The sequence below is a fragment of the Nothoprocta perdicaria genome, unplaced genomic scaffold (assembly GCF_003342845.1).
Source record: "Nothoprocta perdicaria isolate Ctin4 unplaced genomic scaffold, notPer1 scaffold_33, whole genome shotgun sequence".
Classification (NCBI taxonomy): Eukaryota; Metazoa; Chordata; class Aves; order Tinamiformes; family Tinamidae; genus Nothoprocta; species Nothoprocta perdicaria.
The window spans coordinates 163,229-185,281 of NW_020455566.1; the positions used below are offsets into that span (position 1 = coordinate 163,229).

General features: G+C 51.8%; 1 protein-coding gene across 1 annotated transcript in view; it reads left to right on the forward strand.

Annotated features, from left to right (window-relative positions):
- Positions 1–22,053, forward strand: part of GRIK3 (glutamate ionotropic receptor kainate type subunit 3) — a 57,373-nt gene that overhangs the window by 9,283 nt on the left and 26,037 nt on the right. The window contains exons 2-4 of the mRNA XM_026043360.1: positions 19,951–20,127; positions 20,209–20,466; positions 21,461–21,642. Of these exons, the coding sequence (XP_025899145.1) occupies positions 19,951–20,127; positions 20,209–20,466; positions 21,461–21,642 (617 nt within the window). The remainder of the gene's footprint in view (positions 1–19,950; positions 20,128–20,208; positions 20,467–21,460; positions 21,643–22,053) is intronic.

Genomic DNA, 22,053 nt, shown 5'->3' on the forward strand with positions numbered 1-22,053 from the left:
TTTTTCTTTGCTTGGCTTACATGGGAAAAGGACCTCCCAGCGCCACCAGCACCACTCCAGCATTAGCTCCAACTTGCTATAATTTCTATTTCTTTTAAACTCATGGACAGCTTAAAGGAGGGGAGGGGAAAGGAGCTGCACCTTGATGGGAGATGGAAACCTCACTCAAAGAGGCCTCAGTGCCTTTTCTCTCTCAAAAGAACTGCTGCGTGTCCTGAGCTTCAAAAGCGACGGCACCGCCAGCGGGACCCGCGGCCAGGCGCTGCAGGGTGCCGAGGGCCAGCAGCTCCAGCGCCACGCTGCCACGTTCCTGTGCGCCGCTTCCCAAGGCTTTCCTGGAGCCCCTCGCTGTGCTTTTTGCTCTGTCCCAGCTCACTGGCTGCTCCAAGCACACATAAGGACAGTGCCGGGACTGAAGGGGAGCTGCCCCGTGCGGGGCTCCCAGCACAACAAGGCATCTGCGTCCTGCCTCGATTTGAGACCAGGGAGACCTTGTTCCCAAGGAGTCTGCGCATGAGGGCATCGAGGCCGAGATGCGGTGCTAGGGAAGGCCTTTGTGACCCAGCTGCTGAGGAATGGTTTGGGAAATAGCTGCTAACCCTGGGCCGCAGGGCCCTTTCTGGTGCAGTTCTGTGCACAGGGCTGTCCCGGGACTGGAGCGGGAGCAGGAGGGTTTCTGTCTGCGGAGACAGGGTGGGAAGCACCGGAGAAGCCACCGCATCCTGGCGTGGGGACGGATGCACTAGTCCCTAGGCTGAGAAACAGTTGGCAGAGGAGGCCCCGGCCTCATCTGCAGGTTCCCTGTCCGGGCGCCTGCTCCCGGTCTCCAGAGGCGCATTGCAAATGCAACGCCCGGCAGGTCGGTGGGAAGCCCCGATCTGCCTTCGCCTCGGTGGCCCTGGGGACACCGACTGTCCCTGCCACCGCAGCCCGCGTAGTTTTGGCTTTAATCGCTAAAATTCTGCTGCACCTTTGCTCCAGAGAGCCCAGATGCCTCCTGCTTTGGGTCTGCTCGTCGCCCTCCAGGTCTCAGGACGCAGCGAAAGTTTTGGGGGTGGTTTGTTTTTTGTGTTTTCGCACTGTACGTTTTCAAATGCTTCATTGTCAAACTGGTTAAAAGCCCTTATTTATAAAATGTGTGCGTCTCTTTCAGCTTAACTGAAAAGGCATTAAAATAACTGCAGCTGTGGAAAGAATAATTACAGCGAGATTTTGTCAAGGACTCTCTTGTCTGATGTTGCCATCTGTGACATGGTGAATGCAAAGATCATTTTAAACTTAGGCGGTTAATGTAGAGAATGATTTGAGAGTTTTAGATATTTATGGTAAATTATTTAAATTTACAGTTCGGCTTTATGATTTCATTATTGCCCACGGGGAGGATTTGGACATTTTCTGTTGCTCCACGCTTTGATTTTCCTTTGTGGCAGAAAAGGGAGCTTCAGGAGAAGGGACACTTCAGGAGCCTTTTGGGGACACATCGTATTGCGTATTAACGGGGTTATTTCCTTAATGCTTTCTAAGGAAGTCTTTAGGGAAACATCCTGATTACGGAGCAGCGGTAAGAGCCTGTCTCTGGAGCAGGGACGGAGAGGTGTCACACGCCCCATGTTGTCACCCCCACCTGCTCCTGAGCGAACATGGGGAAACATTCAAAGAACAGAGTTTGCAACCCCAAAGGAGGCGGTGCAGGAGCAGCGAGCTGTGTCACGGACACAGCTGGTGTCCCTGGCCTCTCGCGCTTGCTATCCCAGCCATCACCACTGCAGCTGCCCGTGAAGCTTCCCGGGCAGCCGCGCAGGCTCCGGGTGCTCCGGCGGGGCCCAGGACGCTGTCCCGGCCAGGCATCCCGCTCGCCGGCCCCCTTCTGAGGAGGTGGCAGGGGGAAAGGATCCCGTGCTCAGGCAGGGGGCCAGAGCTTGCGTGCTCCTCGCCAGCATCCCCTTCCTCCAGCCACTGCACTCGTTAACTCCAATTAACATTCCTAATGCAAAATCTATCGGAATGTGCCTCCCGGACTCACAGACACTTTGTTATGGTCAGGATTAATCATGAGGGATAATTAGAGTATTAAATGAAATAATTATAACATTATGACTCTGCTAACCAAATTCATGGATATTAGCTTCTGAGAAAAGGCAAATACGGGAACTGGGCGAGTCTTGATGGATGTCTCTGGCTGCATCTGCTTTTCTAGCTAAAAAGCCCCAAACTGTGGCCGTGCGTGGCCAGGGCTGCGGGACTGCGACACCCGGTGAAGCTCTGTGTCGTGCCCTGTGCGGCCGCGTGCTCCTCTCTGTGCCCTGCTCAGAGGAAGAAACGAGCTCGCTGGGGTAGTAATGCAATTGGGAATGTTGAAAACCCCAAGTGCATTCATTTAGGTGAGCCTACATAGCGGGATCTAAACACGCTGTAATTTGCCATTCTGTGCCTGCACACATGCCCAGGCAATGGATAGCAAACTCAGCACTCATACAGTCTGCAAAGAGCAAACCCCAGCATAGTTAGCATGGTAAAAATGTGCCAAAATTCAGCATATCCAGGCTAAGCAACTTCTTATTTTCAAAAAGAAATATTAATTCTAGATAATAAATAACAAATTTTATCATATCCTTCTTCAGTGACTAAGAATACAGCCAAATTCATACTAATATTGAATATTTCCCCTATCAGGCAACAAAAAAGATAGTGCCTTTTGGTATCTGGAAGCAGTACCTGCCATCTGCAAAAGGAATCATCTCAGTGTGAACTATTAATACTCGGTATTTTGCATACCAGCTAGTATCTGTGTTTGCAGCCGCTGTTTGCTGGCGGTATCGCTCGGTCCCAGGAAGCTGATGCGACTTAGCAAGCGGCCGCGTGCAGCCCTGCACACGCCGCGCTGCAGACCTGTGCAATCCATGCTTTGCATCCAGGTGCTGCTCCGGAGCTCGCTGCACAGGGACCCCATCACACCCCTTCAGCTCCAGAAGTTCTTCATAATATTAAATGAAAACTTTTTTTTTTTTTTTTTGCACAGTTATGACAATGCAGTCAAAATCCAGTTGCAAATGCTATGCTGCTTATTGATAGCTCCATAATAACAGGCGAGGTAGGTTGCCAGACAGCTGCATTTCCTGGCATTTAAAGGGAATTCACTGTAATGTATTGTAATGCATTAGCATAATAATTGGTAAGCATTCGCAGATGAATAGTTTACTGACTGATAGATTTTGTACAGAAACTGTGAAGGTTACATGGAGGGTGAAAACATTTCCCTGTGTCAATGAACATACTTAATTTTTCTGGGAGTGTCATTGAGATGGCGCTGCCAGGACATTAGCATGACAAAGACGCAGCCCCGAGGTCCCTGTCCCGCATGGAGTGCCAGTGATTCCCGGGCACCCGTTGGCTCCCCTGGCTGGCACATCCCTGTGGAGCCCGCACTGCTCCCGAGTTCCCCCCCTGCTCCGTCCATCTGTATTGGGATAATTCGGCACGACTGCATTTGCTCCGGAGTGCTCTCTGGCTCTGCTCCGGTGTCTTGGCATGCGGAATGTCCCTGGAGAAGGGCACCCCCAGCCTTGCCCCGCTCCGCTCACGCCGCCAGCACAGCCGTGATTCGGCCACTCACTTGGAGGAAACTGGAGGGCTGATCCAGAGGGTCAGAGATGGATCTCTTGGAAGGAATGCTTGAGAGCAGTTAAAGTGAGATTTCAGCCTGCCATTACGGATGTTAATTCCATTGTCATTTGGAATAAATCGGGCAAAACAGATGTGAAGAGGAATGAAATATTCCTGCACGCAGAAGACAAAGCTTTTATCTCTGCTGCAATCAAATGGGAGAGGATCAGATGTACGAGACTTTCCTGCAAAAGGATCCCATCTTACCACGTGCTTCCCATTCATCTCTGCAGCAGACACCTGCTAAAATAGAGACACACACCCAGCAGCGATGCCCGGAGCCCGGCTGCGCGCCCTGTGAGCTCCGCTCTCTGGCTCTCATTGCTAATAAGGAAATGGAAATGCAATTTATAGGAACGGATTTCTTCCTCCTTTGCAGCCACAATGTGTTTCATTAACACTTCTGTGGCAATTTACAGTATTAGGGATATATTTGCTTCCAGTAATAAGAGATAAAATTTAACAATATGGAGCGTAATTATGGGGTCAGCTTTACATGTTTTGGTGCCGTTGTAACACACCGCGTTTCCAGCAGGGAGTTGATTAGCTGGCGTGACGGAGCCTCCTCTGCGAAATCACGTCCTGGCACTTTGTAATTGCAGGACTGCAGCCTCCGGAAGCCCCAGCTAAGGGCAAAGCCTCACGGAGCTAAGGAGCTCACCTGATGCACGCACAATTCCTGCGCACGGGAAGGGATGATGGCTGCTCCTGCAGGCAAAAGTTTCACCTTCCTCTAGTCTCAGCACCAGTTTAGGAGTTTGTAATCTTTATCTTTGAAAACTGGCCATGTTTCTAGAAGTGCATCAATAAAGATCTCACAGAGGAAATAAAATAATTTTTTGCTCCTTCCTCCACAAAGCCATTTCATAGAGCTGCAGGGTAACACTGCTCTTCTTCCATCCTTTCTCCCCCTTCCAAAGCTCGGTGCCATTTGCCAACGTGAGCCAAGGTGCAGATTTTGCCACACAACCCAGCAAATCCCTTTGGCCTCCTGCAAAAGCAGGGACCCCTGTGCATCCCACCGCAGCACCGCGCACGTGCTGAATTCTGCTTCTGCTTCTTTAAAACACATCTATTATTTAGATAGCTTCGGATATATTTAATAATTACCCTGAAAGAGAAATCTAGCAGCAGATGGGGACATTCCTGGGGACAATTTCAGTGCTGAATATGTCATTATGTACAAATGTAACTTCCAGCCTTTCGCTTTAGCCAGAATGAGGCTTGCAGACAAATTGGGAGGCTGCAAGTGAAAAAAAAACCCTCTGTTGTTTGTTTAATAATAAATTGGGCTTTATTAAAAACATGGATTTTTAAATAGTGCTGAGGAGCGTGTTCAAATTCCTGTCAACATCTTAATGTTACACTCCAGATGAAAGCAGCACTTCTGCAAATGAGAATGATGCTAATCCCTTGATAATGCAGGAAAAGCCCTCAAGAGCCATATGTGGTGCCATGACCATATTATTAGAGAAAGCTAGACTGTAGATAGCCAAATCTCAGTAAAGATGCAAGAACAGTCCACAAAGATTTTTTTAAAAGTTGAAAATCCAGTGATTTTCAAGGCAGTCTTTGCAAGTCTAGCTCCTGGCTCAAAACCACCCTGGCCCTTCGGTGTATGATGCGGAAAGCTCAAAACCGCCTGTTTGTTAAGAGCTGCTGGCCCCAAGATTCCCAACCGTGGGAGGGAAGGAGGTCAAGCCGAGGAAGGAGCAGGCGCTGCCCGGAGCGGGACCCCAGCACGGGAGAGGTTCCCCTGCCGCCCCCCACTCCTGCAGAGCCTTTGCTGCTCAGCGGGGCAGCCTGGAGGAGGAGGAAACCCCAGGGATAATCGTGGCTTTACAAAAAGGAAGGGAGCTCTTTGCGGTCATGTTAATCTCGCTACCTTTTCAGGAGCAGCAGGGCACGCGAGCCGCCATGCACCCGCAGACAGGGATCACACGCTACTGAACTTAATTAGTTTCTGTCCCAAGGGAGGAAAATTGAAAAGTCTCAGTCTTGCTTTTGTTACGTGGGGTGAATCATGCTATTGCTCAAATTATCAGCAGTCAAATAATAAGCAAGAAATGATAATGTGCCTGTTCGGCAGCAGCCACACGGGGACAATTGCATCTGTCTGCGGGACAAATCCTGCTCCCAGGCGGTTTCCTCAGTGCCTGTGGAGCTGGGGTCCCTAGAGAGCAGCGGGGCTGGTGCCCGCTGAGGAGCTGCTGCAGACACGTCCCAGGATCATCACGTCTTTGGGTATGCTCTTACCCAAAAATGTGTCCGTTCCATCCTCAAAATCGGACAAACTGCCACCTCTCCCCTTGTATTGTTAAAAATCCCTAGAAAATGGCATTTTAAAAAGTTAAATTGCATCTTACTGTGTTGCAAATTCATTTGAATTTGCCAACACTACTGATGGCCTGTAATTGCAAACTGTATAACTGCAAGCTGTAAACATTAACATCAGATCAGCAAACAAGGAAAAGCCCCCGCCACAGTTTAGGATCTGGGTATCAAGGACTGGTTCTCAAGGGAAGCGCTTTCCACTCTGGGGCTTCTCCTTGAGCTCCAGCAAGAGCTGCATGTGCGGAGGATCCATATTTCTAGTCCTAGCGAGGGCTGTCATTGATTTACTGGTCTCAAAACCCAGATGCCGTGTCCTGTGTTCCCGGCATTCATCACAGAGCATTTGGTAGAGGAAAGTGGGGACATAAATCATCTACTTGGAAAAAAATAACATAAACGCAGTACAATATCATCTCTAACTTGTGTTCATCAGCTTTCCCACAAGGGTCTTTACAATTCTAGCATCGAGGAAAGACAATAAAACGGTGCAAGGGCCGAGGAACCTCGAGCAAAGCCGGGCGCCCTGGGGCAGGTACCGGAGCAGGGAGCGGATGGGCACGCACTGCATGACAGTGGTTGTGATTCGAGATGCTCGGTGTGCACAATGCACCAGGCTGCCCCACATACACGGGATAATAAATGCCCCCTTAGTGGGGAAGACAGCATTTCATTGCAAAAGTATAAAATAATAGGAGGGGAAAGTGCTATCTCAGCTTGCTGCATAAACAGCTAAAATAAGCAATATGCAGGCATATCATTGGAACACAGATTAATAATTTCTGTTCTGAGTGGTGGTGGCTGCTTTGATTTATTGCGGTGATGGTATTATGGCCCCAGACTTTATTGTCCTTTAAATTATACTGCAGTCTATACATGAGGCAGACAGGACTCTAAATCAAGTATTATTGCCTGTAAATTTGGAAACAAATAGTAGTTTTCCCCCCTTTAAATCACGGAGTTTGTGGGTTTTATAAGGTGAATGTTATGACTTTTTATATGATCCAAGCTTTTTTTTCTCTCGTTGGCTTCTCCCACCTCTCTGGACCCATCCGTGTGCTCCGCTTCCCGCTCCCTCTCCCTGCCCTCAGCTCTTTTGCAGTCTCTGCATCTCAACGACTTTCTCTATTGCTCTGTGGCAAGAGGAGCTGAGGAATCCACCTCTCTGGGGCTTCGGCACGAGGGAAATAGGAGTTTTCGAAGCGATTCAAAACATGATTCCATCCTGCAAACGTTGGGTTTGCCAGGCCAGGTGCCCTGCGGGCTGCATTTTGAGCCCTAGCTTTATGAGCGGGTTCATAATTAGGCATCACACGAGCATTTCCCCCTCCTTCTGTCATCTATGAAAAGCAGAGTGCAAAGTGCTCCAGCAGGGCATCAACACCCGCATGTCGCCACCGCGAAAGCAATTTCCCTCCAGCTCCTATTTTTAAACAGCCTCCTGGAGTCCGTTCTGCCCATGCTGGGCGAGAGCTCTCCAAGGCTTAGCAGCTTTGACATTTTCATTTGTTTTCCTCGCACCCCTCGCACCATTGATGCAGTTTTACAGTGTGTTTGTGGGTCCCCAAGCCTGTGAGCGCTCAGGGCCGGGCGGGCACCCCAACCCCAACACAGGTGCAGAGCAGCCCCAGGCTGGAGCCCCCTGCCCCCAGGCACCCCCTCATCTCCTCAGCCAACGCACCGGGCACCGCGCACTGCCTGTCACCCAACAGCAGCTAATCCTGCCAAAAGGAACACGGCGACTGCCATCGCCGGGGGGTTCTCGCCTGAAGTGACGGTTCGGCAGAAGAGTGACAGATGACGCTACTGCCAGCGTCCCCTTCGCGGGACATATGCTGCGTGTATGTGTGCATTTGAGATGCGTTCGCCTCGGATCTCTTTGCTCTACGCGCTCAGCTTGCGGATGCGGGCGCACACGGCGGGATGGCGCCGATGGAGCCGCCTCTTTGCTTCACTTGGTGGGGGGCTGGAGACCCTGCGGCTCCAAAAGCCCCCCCAGCAGCACGGCAGCGAGCTATCATCTTGGGAGGCAAGATTACAGCTAGCACCGAAAATTGCACAAAATTCCTCCCCAACGATGAAGATTGCAGAAAGGCTGGGAAAATTACCTTTTTCATTATGTCTTAAAAATACTGCAATCTCAACCTGTGCCTCGGATTCCAGGAAGCGGCATGTGATTGAGAACAGCACCGCCGGAGCAGGCTTGTGGAGAGCGGAGCAAATGGAGCCTCGCTCAGACAGGCACCTCGGGGCCCCTGACGGCTGCCTTGGATCCCAGGACTTGGGGTTTGCCAGGGCTGCTGAGCAGCTTCTACGGCTCCCACTCAACAGCAGCAGATGCTCTAGACACCAGTGGAGGAGCTTGGAAGGCTGGGAATATGGAGCAAGTGGAGGCTTCTGCAGGGTCTCCGGGGGCGCTTCCCAGTGCACAAGGTCCCCAACCGCCTCCGGGACCGGGTCTGGGAGTCCTGGAGCACCGATCCCAGCACCCTGGGCTGCAACTGGGGTGAACGTGCAACACAGGGCTCAGCCCGCGCCTCTCTGTGCAGCAAAGCAAACCTATTCACGACCATACTTGCAATCTCTGAAACGACTGTTTCTGTATAACAAAGCAGCATCTTTTCACTCTGAGCTTGTCCCAGAGGAGGGGCGAGCCCCTTCCCTGCCCTGCAGCACTTGGCATTCGGGCTCAGCTCCAAGATCTGGCACGGAACACCCAACACCCCGAGGTGCCTCCCCAGCTCCGGGTGCTATCGCAGACCTCACCACGCTCGTCTGGGTGGGACGAGCACGTTTGCAACAGGCGGCACATGGAGCCAGTGCTCAGAAAGCAATCCTTTTTCTCCCAGACCTTAGGGAAAATTTAGAAGGAGAAGCGTGCACAAAACTCAGAGTTCCAGAGAACCGTCTAGAATATGGAAATACATTTCCTTTGGCAAATCAGAGGAGAAGATAGCTTTGGCTAGGAGCCTGTCCTGGATTGCTGCTGAGCTGAAGCCAGTAAATTAAAAATCAGAAACAAAACAGTAAAGACATAAAGAAATGGAAAATTAAGAAATTGCCAACAACCAAGATAAATTACAAGCTATGCAATGTAGAAAATTTAGAATATGATATAAATTTTCATCAGCCATGCAAAAGTAATGCTCAGAAAGGTTTAATGGACATCTCTGATCTCTACGCGATCTCTACGACGTCTTCTTGTGCCCTAAGTGAATTCTTGCCATCAGGTACTGAGGGGGAGCCTGCACTGCTGCTAGGAGAGACTCCCAAAATCCCAGTGCCCCCGGAAGAGCTTCCCTTGGATGCCGAGGCGGGGGAGAGCTCTGCTTAATCAGGGCCAATTTCTAACGAAACGCGGAACAGCAGGGAGGTTCAGGAGGCTGGAAGGCAGCAGTGTTATAAAAAGGAAAGCGGGACAAACCGTTCATTTAAGCTTGGCAGAGCTGCCAGAAGAGTCAATTAATGAGGCATTTAAAATAGTACTAATTTAATGCCTGTCAGTGCGTTTTTATTGAAAACAGTTGTCAAATAAAGCCGACTCCTTCCCTGATGAGATTCTGGACCCGTGTGACGCAGCCTTCCCTATTACTCAGCGTCGGGCTTTAACTGTAGTGTGAAGGGGAGCCCGGGCAGAAAGGAGTATCCGAGGGGACTGGGTGGACGCAGAGCTTGGTGATGTGGAGCTGCAGGGACCTGGCGGCACACAGAGGAGCCCGGCATTTCTTGGATTCTGGTCAAATCTCAGGAAAAGTCTCAGTGAGTCCAAGTCTGAGACCTCCCTAGAGAAGCCACCGCCTTGCAGAATTACACACGTGCTGCCCCCCGAGTGCTGCCTTCTCAGTTTAAACCAGAATTACATAAAGATCCCACCAGCTCCCCCGACGCTTGCAGCAAGCGCTTTCCCAAACAACAGACAGTTTTGCTGTTCTAAATGTTTTCCAAAAAAAAAAAAAAGAAAGAAAAAAAAAGGCTTGAGATTGTTATTTTTCAGTGAAAAAATGAAAGCAGAAAAATTACTTAACAATTTCTCCCCTTGGAAAACTTATATATTTACTCCTCAGAATTTGCCACTGCTAAACGTCTGAGTGTTTCTCCTACCACAGCATTACTGGTGCTGCTCTGAGCACAGTGCAGCTTTCACACTGTATTGAAAGCAAAAAGGCTTTTCTGCTCAGAGAGGCGCCGGTCTCTTCGGTGAGGCTGGAATAGATCAGGACAGATTAATTGAAAAGGAGCCTTCTCCCCCTAAAGTATTAAGAAAGACACACATCAAAGAGCTGTCTTGGTGCCACACGGCTCTTAACGCATTTTGTCTGTGTTTTGGTGTTGCTCATCTATAAGAACAAATGACCTGCCAGATTGGTTTCCAAATACCTGCATTTACTAATGCTGCACTACTTCCATGCACAGGTAATGGGAAGGCCTGGAACAACTTGGGATGCAAGGGAGGTTCCCAAGGCTTCTTGGTGCGCCCGCGCTGCCTTTCCGTGCCCCTCGCTTGCTGCCCTGCACTCGCATCGTGGATTCAGCGCCGCGCAGGGCATGACCTTGTCTAGCAACCTGCCCCTCTGAGTGTCTGAAGCACAGTTCAAAATAATGAATAATAAATGCAATCATAAAAATGTACTAATGTAGAAAAAAACAAGGGGAAATAGAGAGCCAAGCTGAGAAGTAAGGGCCAGGTTCCCCAGTGGTTCCCCAGCCTTCCTCTCGGAACCAGCAGACTCAGTGCTCACAGATCTGCACAGATTTGTGGTGCTGCAGACAGGGAAAAGACTGATATATTATTGGCAGATGTATGGATTCAGACTATGAACAAAAGAATCTATTAAAAATTAACAATAATAGCAACAGAAATTTGCTTCTCAGGTTCTCAAGGGTGGGATGTTCCGGCTGCGGTTTCCCAAATATCGGCCTTTTGCTGCCGGGTGCCAAGGCGGCAGCAAATCGGCGGCTTTCCGAAGGCTCCGCATTTGAAGCCTGCATCTCCTGTCAATCCCGTGCGTCGGCAGGACGTGCTTACCAGTGATTATGCATTCTCATTAGATGCTGGGGTTAATTGAAGATGCTGTTAGGAGCCACGCAGTCTGGCTATGATGCAGCCGAGTGACCTCAGTGAGATACCAAGAAAGGAGGTTTTTCTTTTGAAGAGCTCCAGGAAGAGATGTCTGCAACGAGATGCCTCGAAAGCCCGCTCTGAAATGCTTTGTTTCAGCAGAACAGGCCTGGGTTTTGCACCAACAATGCGGAGAGCCTGGCATGGGTCCGGGGCTCCGGCGGGGGGCCAAGGAAGGCTCGTTTGGAGGGTGCTGGCCCAGCCTGTGACCCGGCCACTGCTGCGGGGTCTTCGCCCCGGACACCTTGGATGGCTCCCCATGGCTGCATCCCCATCGCTCTCTACTTGAGGGGAGAAAAGCAGTTGAGGGATTTTTCCCCCCACCAAGTCATGAATTCTTAATTGGACTGTAAATTCCACTTTATTGTGTTTTAGGATGCTATTTTTATTTCCAACAGAACTGTCTCTTCTTTGATGAGGGCATAAATTTATTACCCAATTTCCAGTTTTATGTTTTCCCTTTGGTGCCTACTTTTAGTTGCTTCCTGGTTATACAGATACCGCGTCTTTTCCAGTCCTTTCCTAGGTGAATTTCCTCAAATCCTTATTCCTGTGCATCCCAATAATGTTCTTTTCTTCCCTCCAGCCTTGCGTGGCTTCATCTTGGATCCCTCTGTAGAACAACTGCACTTGCACTTCACAGCTGGGGCAAGTGTCCCTGAGGCACCATAATTTGGTGCCAGGTTGTGCAGGGAGCGAGGCTGCCGGCTCCCGGATTCCCAGTACGTCCCATGCCAGGCGGGATGTGCAGCCGCGGTCCCGGCTGCGCGCGGCCTTGGCACGCGCTGCTCCGCAACCCGGAGCGCTTAGCGTGGGCCGCGCATTGCTGACCTTTCCGCAGGCATTTGCTCTGTTTGCTCAAGGAAAGACTTTCTGGCGGCTGAGCTGAAGAAACCACCTTCATCCTCCAATATTGGCTTAGTCATCTTCTACAAACTGTATCTCGGCGCAGGATTCAAAGGTCACAGGAAAACTGGGAGTTAATTGGCCCCGCTGTTTCCAATGAAATTTTGGGCATAGGTTCTCCGATATTAAACGTGGAAAGATTCTCCTATTGGCATTTGGGCTTTGCTTAAAAAAATGGCAGTAAGAAAGAAAACCTGGGAAAGGGAAAGAACGGGGCTACGTCTCACACCTACTGCCTTGTTTTAGCGGTGTGTTAATGAATTAAGTTCAGACGAGCTCCTGCGAGCTCCAAGTCTCAGCAGGAGCAGGCAGGTCAGCATGCTAATCCAGTGAAGGTTTCCATGCTCATCTTGGAGAGGGAGCGCAATATCATTATTGCATTAAGGCGCTGCCACAGAAAAGAGAGGGGGCAGAGGTTGGACCGGTGGGATTTGGGCTTCTTGGAGCCTGCCGGCTCGCTGTGGTTGTGCATCATTTTCATCTCCATTTGAAAGCATTAATAAAAATGTGTTTGTTCAACGTGAACGCTCTAGGAAGTACCTCCCAAATCCCTAAATCTGAACACAGAGCTTGAATCCACCCAAATTAACTCGTGTTTACTGTAGACGTGAGCACTCTATTACTACCGCGTGGAGGGGATTACGGCTGTTAGATGTCTTGGAAGGGAGCACAGGAGGGGAGAGTCACGGCTGGGCGACGGGATGTGCGAGGAAGATTCCCCAGTTATTTACCTAGGAGCTCTAGTCTGGGTAGGAGAGGAGCAGCAGCTGGAGCTGGAAGGAGCCGGATCTTCCCTGTGTCTCCTACCAAGGAAGTTCCCACCAAGCCCAAGCTCCGAGCCCTGCTCGCTGGCTCCGCGGCACCGAGTGAGGGGCCTCCGTGCCCATCTCTGGGAGCACCATCCACAGCACTGCACGGGGGTATCGCTTGGTGTCGAATAAACTGGGAGAAACCTGGGATTATCACAAGACATCAGAGCTTCCTTTGGGACAATTAAGCGCTTAGGTCATTGCCGAGCACAAAAGCGGTGCAGTGAAATCCGTCACTTAGGATAAAGGTGTGAAGTGCTACACAATGACTAACGCTCGCTTTTAATTGGATTTGAATCTATTAATGAAGTTTTCCAATTCCACCTCCTCTATAATTGGAATGTTCTTGAAATTTCCCCTTTTTCTGAGCTACCAAACTGATAATTTACCCACTTTAATTCGTGATTCACTTAGTCTGTTTAGTCACAATAATGAATATTCAGCCCCATTAGCCCAGATTTGGTTCAATTCATCCTCAGACCGATTCAGTTCTGTCAACGTGGCAGTTGGATCAGCGCAAGGCAGCGGCTCCCGGCGGCCGTCGCGGTTCCCACCGGCCACCCCTGACTCACGCGGAGGGGACAGAAGTGACAGGAGCCGCAGGCCGTGAGGTCACAAGACCCGCCACCGCGGCCGGGTCCCCCGCAACCACTGCCAAAAATGCAGCTTGCAGCTGCCTGTTCATGGGCATCATCATCTTCTAAGCAATGGAAAAGAATTTTAATAGCTGGATTTGATCATTTAGGGGAATTTAAAAATCCTGCCCATGTTTTCAGGGCCGGCACTGGGCAGTTCCCAGCACGTCCCGTCGCGCTCCCTGTGCTCTCTGTAGCTGTTGGTAAATGGGGAGCAGAGATGACAGGAGGAAAATGAAAGCATTTCTCAGAGCATCTGAGAGCACCTTTCATCTTCCCCTTTTTCTCTTTGCTTCCCAGAATAAAGTGCTGCTTTTAGGTCCCCAAATCTCTGAGCTGCAATTACGCTGGATGTCCAGAGCTGGCAATTAAGAAATGTACAAAATAAAGGAAGGGAAAATAACCATTCATAAAAAATGTTGATCCTCAGAAAGATCCTAAAAAACCTTTGCCAGACCCATCCTTCCACCACTGCACGTGTCAGTCAGTACAGGGAGGTCCCTGTCCCCTGCCTGGGGCTCCTGCGGGGACCGCATGGCCAATGCACAGACTAATTTTCCACAGGACTCTGGGTTTTGTTTTTTTTATTTTATTTTTCCTTTCTCTCTTTGCTTTTTGCTGAAAAAGAGGGGAAATTGGAGACCAGACACGAACAGACAGGACCCTGACAGGCTTTGGGACTGCCAGCTCCGTCAAGGAATCCATTTTGTCAATCACAGCACAGAGCCAGTTTGAAAATTCAGCATCTATCAGGAGCAAATTCACAGCATGTGGCACAAGAATCTCATAAAACAGAATTGTTAAATATTTAGGGCAGATGACAAACAATATGTCATAATATTTGCAGAATTGCATTTGTTATTCAATGCCTCATCTCACTTAGAGTCCTGATTTTTGGAGGCACCAACACAAGAATGAGAAACAATCAGTTGCTGCCGGTATTTGGTTACATTGTCAATGAAGGATAGGATTTAATTTAGATTTCTTAAGTCTAGTATTATATGCTGTATGCCAGGTGGATATCAACACTTATTAGCTGGGGCTTAGCAATGAATAATTAAGTAGAATTTAATTAACACACACTAATTTTAATTTAACTTGAGTTGATTTTCTATTTGAGGCTTCATTTCAGTACAGCTTCTCTTGCCTAATTACAGTGGGTTTTCCCTGCAAAATGGCAGGCAACAGGCGCGTGGGAATGGAACCGATGGAAAGGGCAGGAGAGCCGGGCCAGGCTGCCCCGATCCGGGGCGCTCAGGTCCTTCTTTCCCTGCCTCCCAGGTCACCTACAGCACGCGCCAGATGGACATCATGGACACCAGATTATGCTGCAGGCCCAAGAAACGCCATGGAAAAATGGAGTACTTACAGCTGCGTTGCCTAAAACCTGTATTATAGATCCTTAGTAATTTTAAGCTTGCAAACAGTTTGTTCTCCCACGCGTTACAGCTGAAAATGTGCTTACAGCCCCAACCATGACTTTCAAAGCGACATGCGAGCGTGCCTCATTTATTCTGCTATCAGGGATAACCGGGACAAGCTTGCTGGGCTTCCAGAGCCAGGATACAATCTGCAGCAGGGCTTGGCGCGGCGGCTGCCACCCGCCCCGGCGCTTGGCGGGATGAAGGGCCAAGCGGCACCGAGCACCGCGGAAGCGGCCTGGCCAGGCCGGGAACGTCAGCAAACGTGGCTCTGTGCCCGAGCGGAGCTGCCCTAAAGCAGAGGCAGGAGGCAACCCCACGTGCCGGCCCTGCTGCGGCAACCAGGCCAGAGGAGACCTGTCCTGCTAATTAATCACAGGAAGGGTCGGCATTGGGGTAGTTCCCTCTAAAAGCAACCCCAGCGCACACAGCAAAGTTTGCAGGGTGGCTTTTCCCAGAGAAACCAGTCCCCTTAAAGGCTGTGCGGGAGCCCAGGGGAGCCATCCCGGCACCAGCGGCAGACTCGGATGCCCCTGGCACCACCGGGCCTGCCGGCACAGTTTGTCCTCGGGTGTCCCAGTCCGTCACCAGTGGCCAAGGCTCAGTGCCCTGGTGCCTTGCAGGGAGCCCAGCTGCAGAATGATCTGCTGCTTTGCAAACCGAGTTTCTTGGCATTTTCGTCGCCCTTATCTTGATGGGAATCGGCTCCTAGGAGATTATGATGCGGCTTTTTTTTTAATTAATTGAGGCTGCTTAAAAAGTAAAAATGCCCATTACATTTTAATCATGTATTATGCAAATTAGAAATGTAAATATCATTAACAAATCTGTTGCTAACTTAATTTATTTCTGTTGTAGCAGTGCTGACGGCCTTTGATCTCAGCTTAGCGCTTTGATGGGCTCCCCGGTCGGGGCTGCGCGGCGGCCGCGGCTCCCGCTCGGCTCCGGGGCCGGCAGGATGGCAGCGGCTGCTCCGGAGCGCGGAGACCCCGTGCGGAGCTGAGCTCTCCAGGAGCTGCCAGCGGCCCCGGACGGGTGGGCGAGTGCGGAGACATGGCACAGCCGAACACGGCACAGTCAGACACGGGGCACAGCCACACTCGGCACAGCCGAACACGGCACAGCTGGACAAGGGCACAGCCGCACACGGGCACAGCTGCACATGGGCACAGCCGAACACGGCACAGCTGGGCACAGGGCACAGCCGCACTCGGCACAGCCGAACACAGCACAGCCGGACAAGGGCACAGCCAGACACGGCACAGCTGCACTCGGCACAGCCGCACATGGGACAGCCGGACACGGGGCCCGGCCCAGGTCCCGTGGGGAGTTCCCGGTGTATCCTGCCCCATCCCTGCTCTGAGGAGGTGGGATGCTCGGCTGAACCCGACATGTGCCACAGTCGCACTCTCCTGTGAAGCCGCCCTGCCCTTTCAGACCATCCCTATCTACTTTTCATTAAAAAGCAAGCCGCCTTATTCCATTAATTTCTCATTTACTGCGAGCAAAGTGCTGATACGGACATTTTACCTACGGTGTTTTTAATCAGTTAATTTAACCAGAAACATTAATAATGTATTTCTTTGCCACTTGACTGCTCATCTGTTAAACAGCTTACACATAGAGAAGAGTGTCACCCCTTGTGACATGAAGTACCTGATACAGTGCAAATGAAATAAGATTTTGCATATTTAATGTCAAAATGGAAAAAGAAGAGACACTGTCTCTTGGGAACGCACACTCTGGAGTGGATCAACCTACAGCTTAACCTTCCGTCCCAGCAAACAATAAAACCCATCCGTAAAGGACATGGAATTTTGGGCACCGGTGCCCAGGGGGCCGGCGCGGGAGTCGCGGGGGAACCCTGGCCGGCTCCAGCCTCTGAACAAGCTATTTCACAACCAGCGCTTCTGCCAGGATGTCACATGGAAAGTGACTGTCAGAAAGCTGTCTAAATGTGTTAACAACACTGTCAGCGGGGGAGAGGAAAGTGTTATCAGAAATGGTTTGTTCTTCAAAGCTAAATAACTCCGTGATTTTGCAAGGAGTAGAAGACAGGAGATCACAACCCAAGTGCTGCTGAAAATTTCCTCCCGTGAACGAAGCTGTTTGTTTTGTTAAACAGGGGAAGGGAGGAGAAAACAAAATTTAAAATACCTTGAGCGGCTTAACTCAGCGCTCTGCAAAGCTGCAAAGGGGCGGATTGCACGGGAGAGGAGCAGGGCTGGGAGCGCAGCCAGGACCGGAGCCCAGGAGCCGGCCCCGCTCGGGTCTTTCCTGAGCACCAGGGAGCAGAGCTGTCCCGGGCTGCAGGCGGCTGCTCTCCTCCGCCTGGCGCCTTTGCTCTTCGCTGGGTCCCGTCCGACCTGACGGCTGCTCTGGCAGGGCATGAGGCTCCCGCGTCCCCTTCCTCCCACCGCACGCCGGGGCCGCTATCGCCTCTCTGATTTGAGACCTCAGAGTCCTTTCAGATTTGCTCTAGATTTGCATTTTGAATTTTGAAAAATCCCCACTTCCACAGCAGCTCCAATGATGATAAAAATATAAAATAGTAAGATGTGAGCCTGCTCCAGTGAGTGCGCTTTCCTCTCATTTGCTGATTGACATTCTCTGGAGAGCAATTAGCTCGCTCTAAAGCAACATAGTAATTGAGGAAACATTGTTTTTGACTGCTAACACTCGGTGACTTAGTGTCCCATCCTGCCGCCTGCGCCGGCAGCGTCTCCCCATCCTGATCCTGTCCTGCAGCCTCTCGTGCAGCACGCGCCAGCACCTGGGCTCCAGGGCCACGCTTTAGTGTCTCGGTTAAAGCTTGTTTATAGACGGGATATAAAAGCAGGGACCGTTTCACTGTTGACTTTTTATTGCCCATTGACTTCCTATATTTTTATAAGAGCGAACTGCTGGTAAGGTTGTTGCCAGCAGAGCCAGGCTCGGCAAAGAGGAACGGGGGTGGGCTGGGGACCGGTGCTCCGGGTGCTCCCAGGGCTGTGTGAGTGCTCATGGGTGCTCATGATGGTGTGTGGGTGCTCCCAGGTGTACATGGGTGCTCGCAGGTGCTCACAGGTGAGTGGGTGCTTCTAGGTGCTCATGAGTGCTCGTGGGTGCTCCTGGGTACGCGCAGTGCTGCCATGTGCTCATGGATGCTCATGGGTGCTCACAGGTGCTCGTGGGTGCCTGTGGGTTCTCCCAGTGTGGGAACCCCTTTGGCCGTGGCCCTCGCTGTGCATCGATGGCTCCCGCTGCTCTCCTGCGCTCCTGTCCTGGACAGGTACCTGCCGCCCCCTCCTCCTCGCCACGGCCCAGCCCACAGTCTCCATTTTGCTAAAATGGAAAAGCTGCAACAATTATTTTCATAATTAGCCGGCTTTTCAAATTAATGCCAGCTATGGCATGTAATCATGATGGAGATTATGCATTAATCAGTTGTTTCAAGCCAGTTATTAGGCTCTTTAACTAATGATGGCAACAAAGGCGCTGAAGGAGCGCGGCCGCGCCAAGAGCGGGGCTGGCGGCGCTGCCGAGGGCCGTCGCGCGGCCCTTTTCCTCACGGAGAGTCTTCCTCTCTCCAGAGAGACCTGCTGTGCCCGGACAGGGGCTGCGATGGCAGCGTGCTTGGCACCAACCCCATCCTGTCCCCAATGCCCATCCTGTCCCCAATGCTCATCCCGTCCTTCCTACCGGAGACACAAGCGGTTCCGGACACATCCATGCGCCTTGAGCGCAGGTTTTCCAGCAGGCTGCTGGGAACAGAGCTCCTTTCCCAAGTGTCCTGTGCAGCACAAGGACAAGGGCGAAGCTCACGCACATTTGGTGTCTGCTCCTGGTTTCTGGCGTAATTTCTACGGGAACTTTCCCTGCTCCAAGGCATTCAGACTGTGGTGCCAACCTTTATGAGGGATAATTTTCCTTGTGCTGATCAATAACTGAGCATTCGGGCACAATCCAGGGAGGACCAGGCACTGGGACAATTGTGCTGGGCTCCTGCCTACTTTTTTAAGCATTCTAGAGTGAAAACCTGGTGACAGGTGATTTGTGGAAGATGACAAGGCACTGAGCAGCACCTGCAGAATGAGCATTCAGCGCCTTTCTCTCCCCATCTAACCCATGTTATCACTAGTAATACCTTTTCTCTAGCAGACACGCCGTGAATAATTCAAATGCTTACTTGGATTTTGGCTGGGTTTTTCCTTTGGATGTTTATGGGTGTATATTAATGACACACTCCCTTTGCGGCTGGGGCCGGCGAGGCACAAAGTTTGCAAGACAAGAGGAGGGAAGAGACTGGCCGGGGTGCGGGAGCCGCAGCGGAAAGCGGGAACATCCCCTGCCCTGTCCCACCCTGATCCCTCCGAGCCCGTCGCGGACGCGGGCAGAGCGACGCGGTTGGTTCCTGCAGCTGCCTGAACGCGGCAGCGCTGACGAGACATCTGGTGTCTATAACAAAGCATTTTAGGGCTACCTTAAATTGAAGAGGAAGATTTTCTTTCTGCTAATGAACCCAGAGACCATCTGTTACCAATTGCACTTGCTTATCTCACTCATCAATTAATTTGGGGTTGCTTTCTAATAAGACAAAACAAGGTGTGCGTGTCTTCCCGTGGTTCTGCTAGTAGCACAAGATTGTTCCCGCGTCTCGACAGCAAGAATAGACAATTACATAATTTACGCATGCACTGAGTCACTTCAATTAGCAAGGCCGCCATGGGGAACAGAGGACACGACTCAGAGACACGGAGCCAAGGATGGCGACACAACGTGATGCGAGCGCGCTGCCCCACGAGGTGCCACGGCGCTGACGACCTGCGTTCCTGAGCAAAGAGGCTGCAGGGGAGGCGAATTGAGGCGCCTGTGCTGGGCTTATTCAGAGCTCGGGTAACACAACCTGAGGAAGGTCTTTGGAAGCGGCACTAGGGATGGCGAGCGGCCTCGGCGCATGCCACAAGGTCCGGGAGGGCCGGGCACGGCCGGCACGTGTCAAAGCGTAGCCTGGCAAGGCTTAACCCGGCCAGGCTTAACGCAGCCCGGCAAGGCTTAATGCCGCCCATCCTGGCCCTGTCTTTCAGGAGGCATCTTCGAGTACGCGGATGGCCCCAACGCGCAGCTCATGAGCGCTGAGGAGCAAGCGTTCCGGTTCTCCGCCAACATCATCAACAGGAACAGGACGCTGCTGCCCAACACCACGCTCACCTACGACATCCAGAGGATTCACTTCCATGACAGCTTCGAGGCCACCAAGAAAGGTAAGAGGTGATCGCGCGCGGCGCCGCCGCGGCCCCGTGGCCTCCCCGCTGACGGCCTGGCCGCCCTGCTCCGCTCCGCAGCCTGCGACCAGCTGGCACTCGGCGTCGTCGCCATCTTCGGGCCCTCGCAGGGCTCCTGCACCAACGCCGTCCAGTCCATCTGCAACGCGCTGGAGGTGCCCCACATCCAGCTGCGATGGAAGCACCACCCCCTGGATAATAAGGACACCTTCTACGTGAACCTGTACCCCGACTACGCCTCGCTGAGCCACGCCATCCTGGACCTGGTGCAGTATCTCAAATGGCGGTCGGCCACCGTGGTTTACGACGACAGCACAGGTGGGTGCCGCTGCCCTGCGCCCGGGTTGCAGCTCTCCCAGCTAAAAGCAAAAGCCGTTTGGGAATGCCCTTGTTTTCTGGCTAATAGTGGCAAATTCTGGCTAATAAAATGGAGCTGACAGAGACCTCCACGTAAAGGGCATTAACAGTGAAGTGAAGCCGAGCACTGCACAGCGCCATAGACCGAAAACAGCCCCCTAACAAAAGGCGCATTGGGGACCCTGTCCGAGCCCATTCCCCAGCACCGAGCGCTTTCTTCAGGGGAGGGCTGATGAAAATGCAGCCTGACACTCCTGTTCTGCTAATGTGGGTCACAGTATGTTCCCTTCATGGCATATTCTAATGCGTTTCTTCTGCGGTGCCCAGGGACACGCTGCAGTCCCCGCTCCTCCTTGCACCAGGCTCCTGCTGGGTTTCTTCCCACAACGCTAGATCCCAGCAGCTCCCACTCGGTGCATCCAGCAGAGCTCTGCACCCTCTGCACGGGAATTGGGTCTAAGGGAGCAGGACATTTCTGGGTGCTGATTAAGCAGCCATTGCAGACCATTCTGTTCACAGCTCAAAGTAAATTTTGCTTCTTTTCTTTTGCTCTTGTGCATGGCAAATACCGTGGATTTTAATTTATTGTACAGCTGGTTAGCACACTCTGTCCCTTCCTGTAGTGCATTTTCTTAAGAAAATGTGTCGTGATTCCTGGGATGTCAGAGATTAGGGCTGCTCTAAGTCACATGGGGACCTGTGGTCTGTTTTGGCTGGATGTGGAGGAGAAGGGAAATGCCAGAAAAAGCCATTCTGCCTAAGGAAAGCTGCTCTCAAAATAGCTGGGTTTTTAAAGTGATTGACAGATGACAGCTTTGCTTTGATATCTTTAAGACTGGTCATTGGCGGGAGGGAGGAATCTCACGGCATTCCATAAATAACATGAGGAAGATGCAGCTGCAAGCAGGGCACAAGGGCAGAGCCCGCAACGCCGCGGCCTCGTCTCTGCCTGCAGGCCTCATCCGGCTGCAGGAGCTCATCATGGCCCCGTCTCGCTACAACATCCGCCTGAAGATCCGCCAGCTCCCGCTGGACTCGGACGACGCACGGCCGCTGCTCAAGGAGATGAAGCGGGGCCGCGAGTTCCGCATCATCTTCGACTGCAGCCACGTGATGGCGGCTCAGATCCTCAAGCAGGTGAGGTGGCCGGGACGGGCATGGGGACGGGCATGGGGACACACGGAGATGCCGGGGTAGCCGGGGACCCAGGGGGACAGGGCAGCCCTGCCGCTTGGTGTCGGCCTTCACAGCTGCACTAAATGCCCAGCACGTAACTGCAGGTTTAGACCTGGCAGCACCTGGAAACAAGAGGCCACCTTAGGAGAAGGTGACGGTGGCACCTCTAGGCACTAAAAAATTACCACACTGAGGATTAGGGGCACAGCTCAACAGCACCACGGAGAAGCACCAAACCCGGGTGCCTTGGTGTCCTACTGCTTTGGCAGTGCCCGCTGGAGCACCGACATGGCTAGGAGGCAGGTAGGCACCAAGCCTGCCCACCCGCTGTCATCCAACCCTGCACTTGTCACTGAATTGCATTTTTTAAGG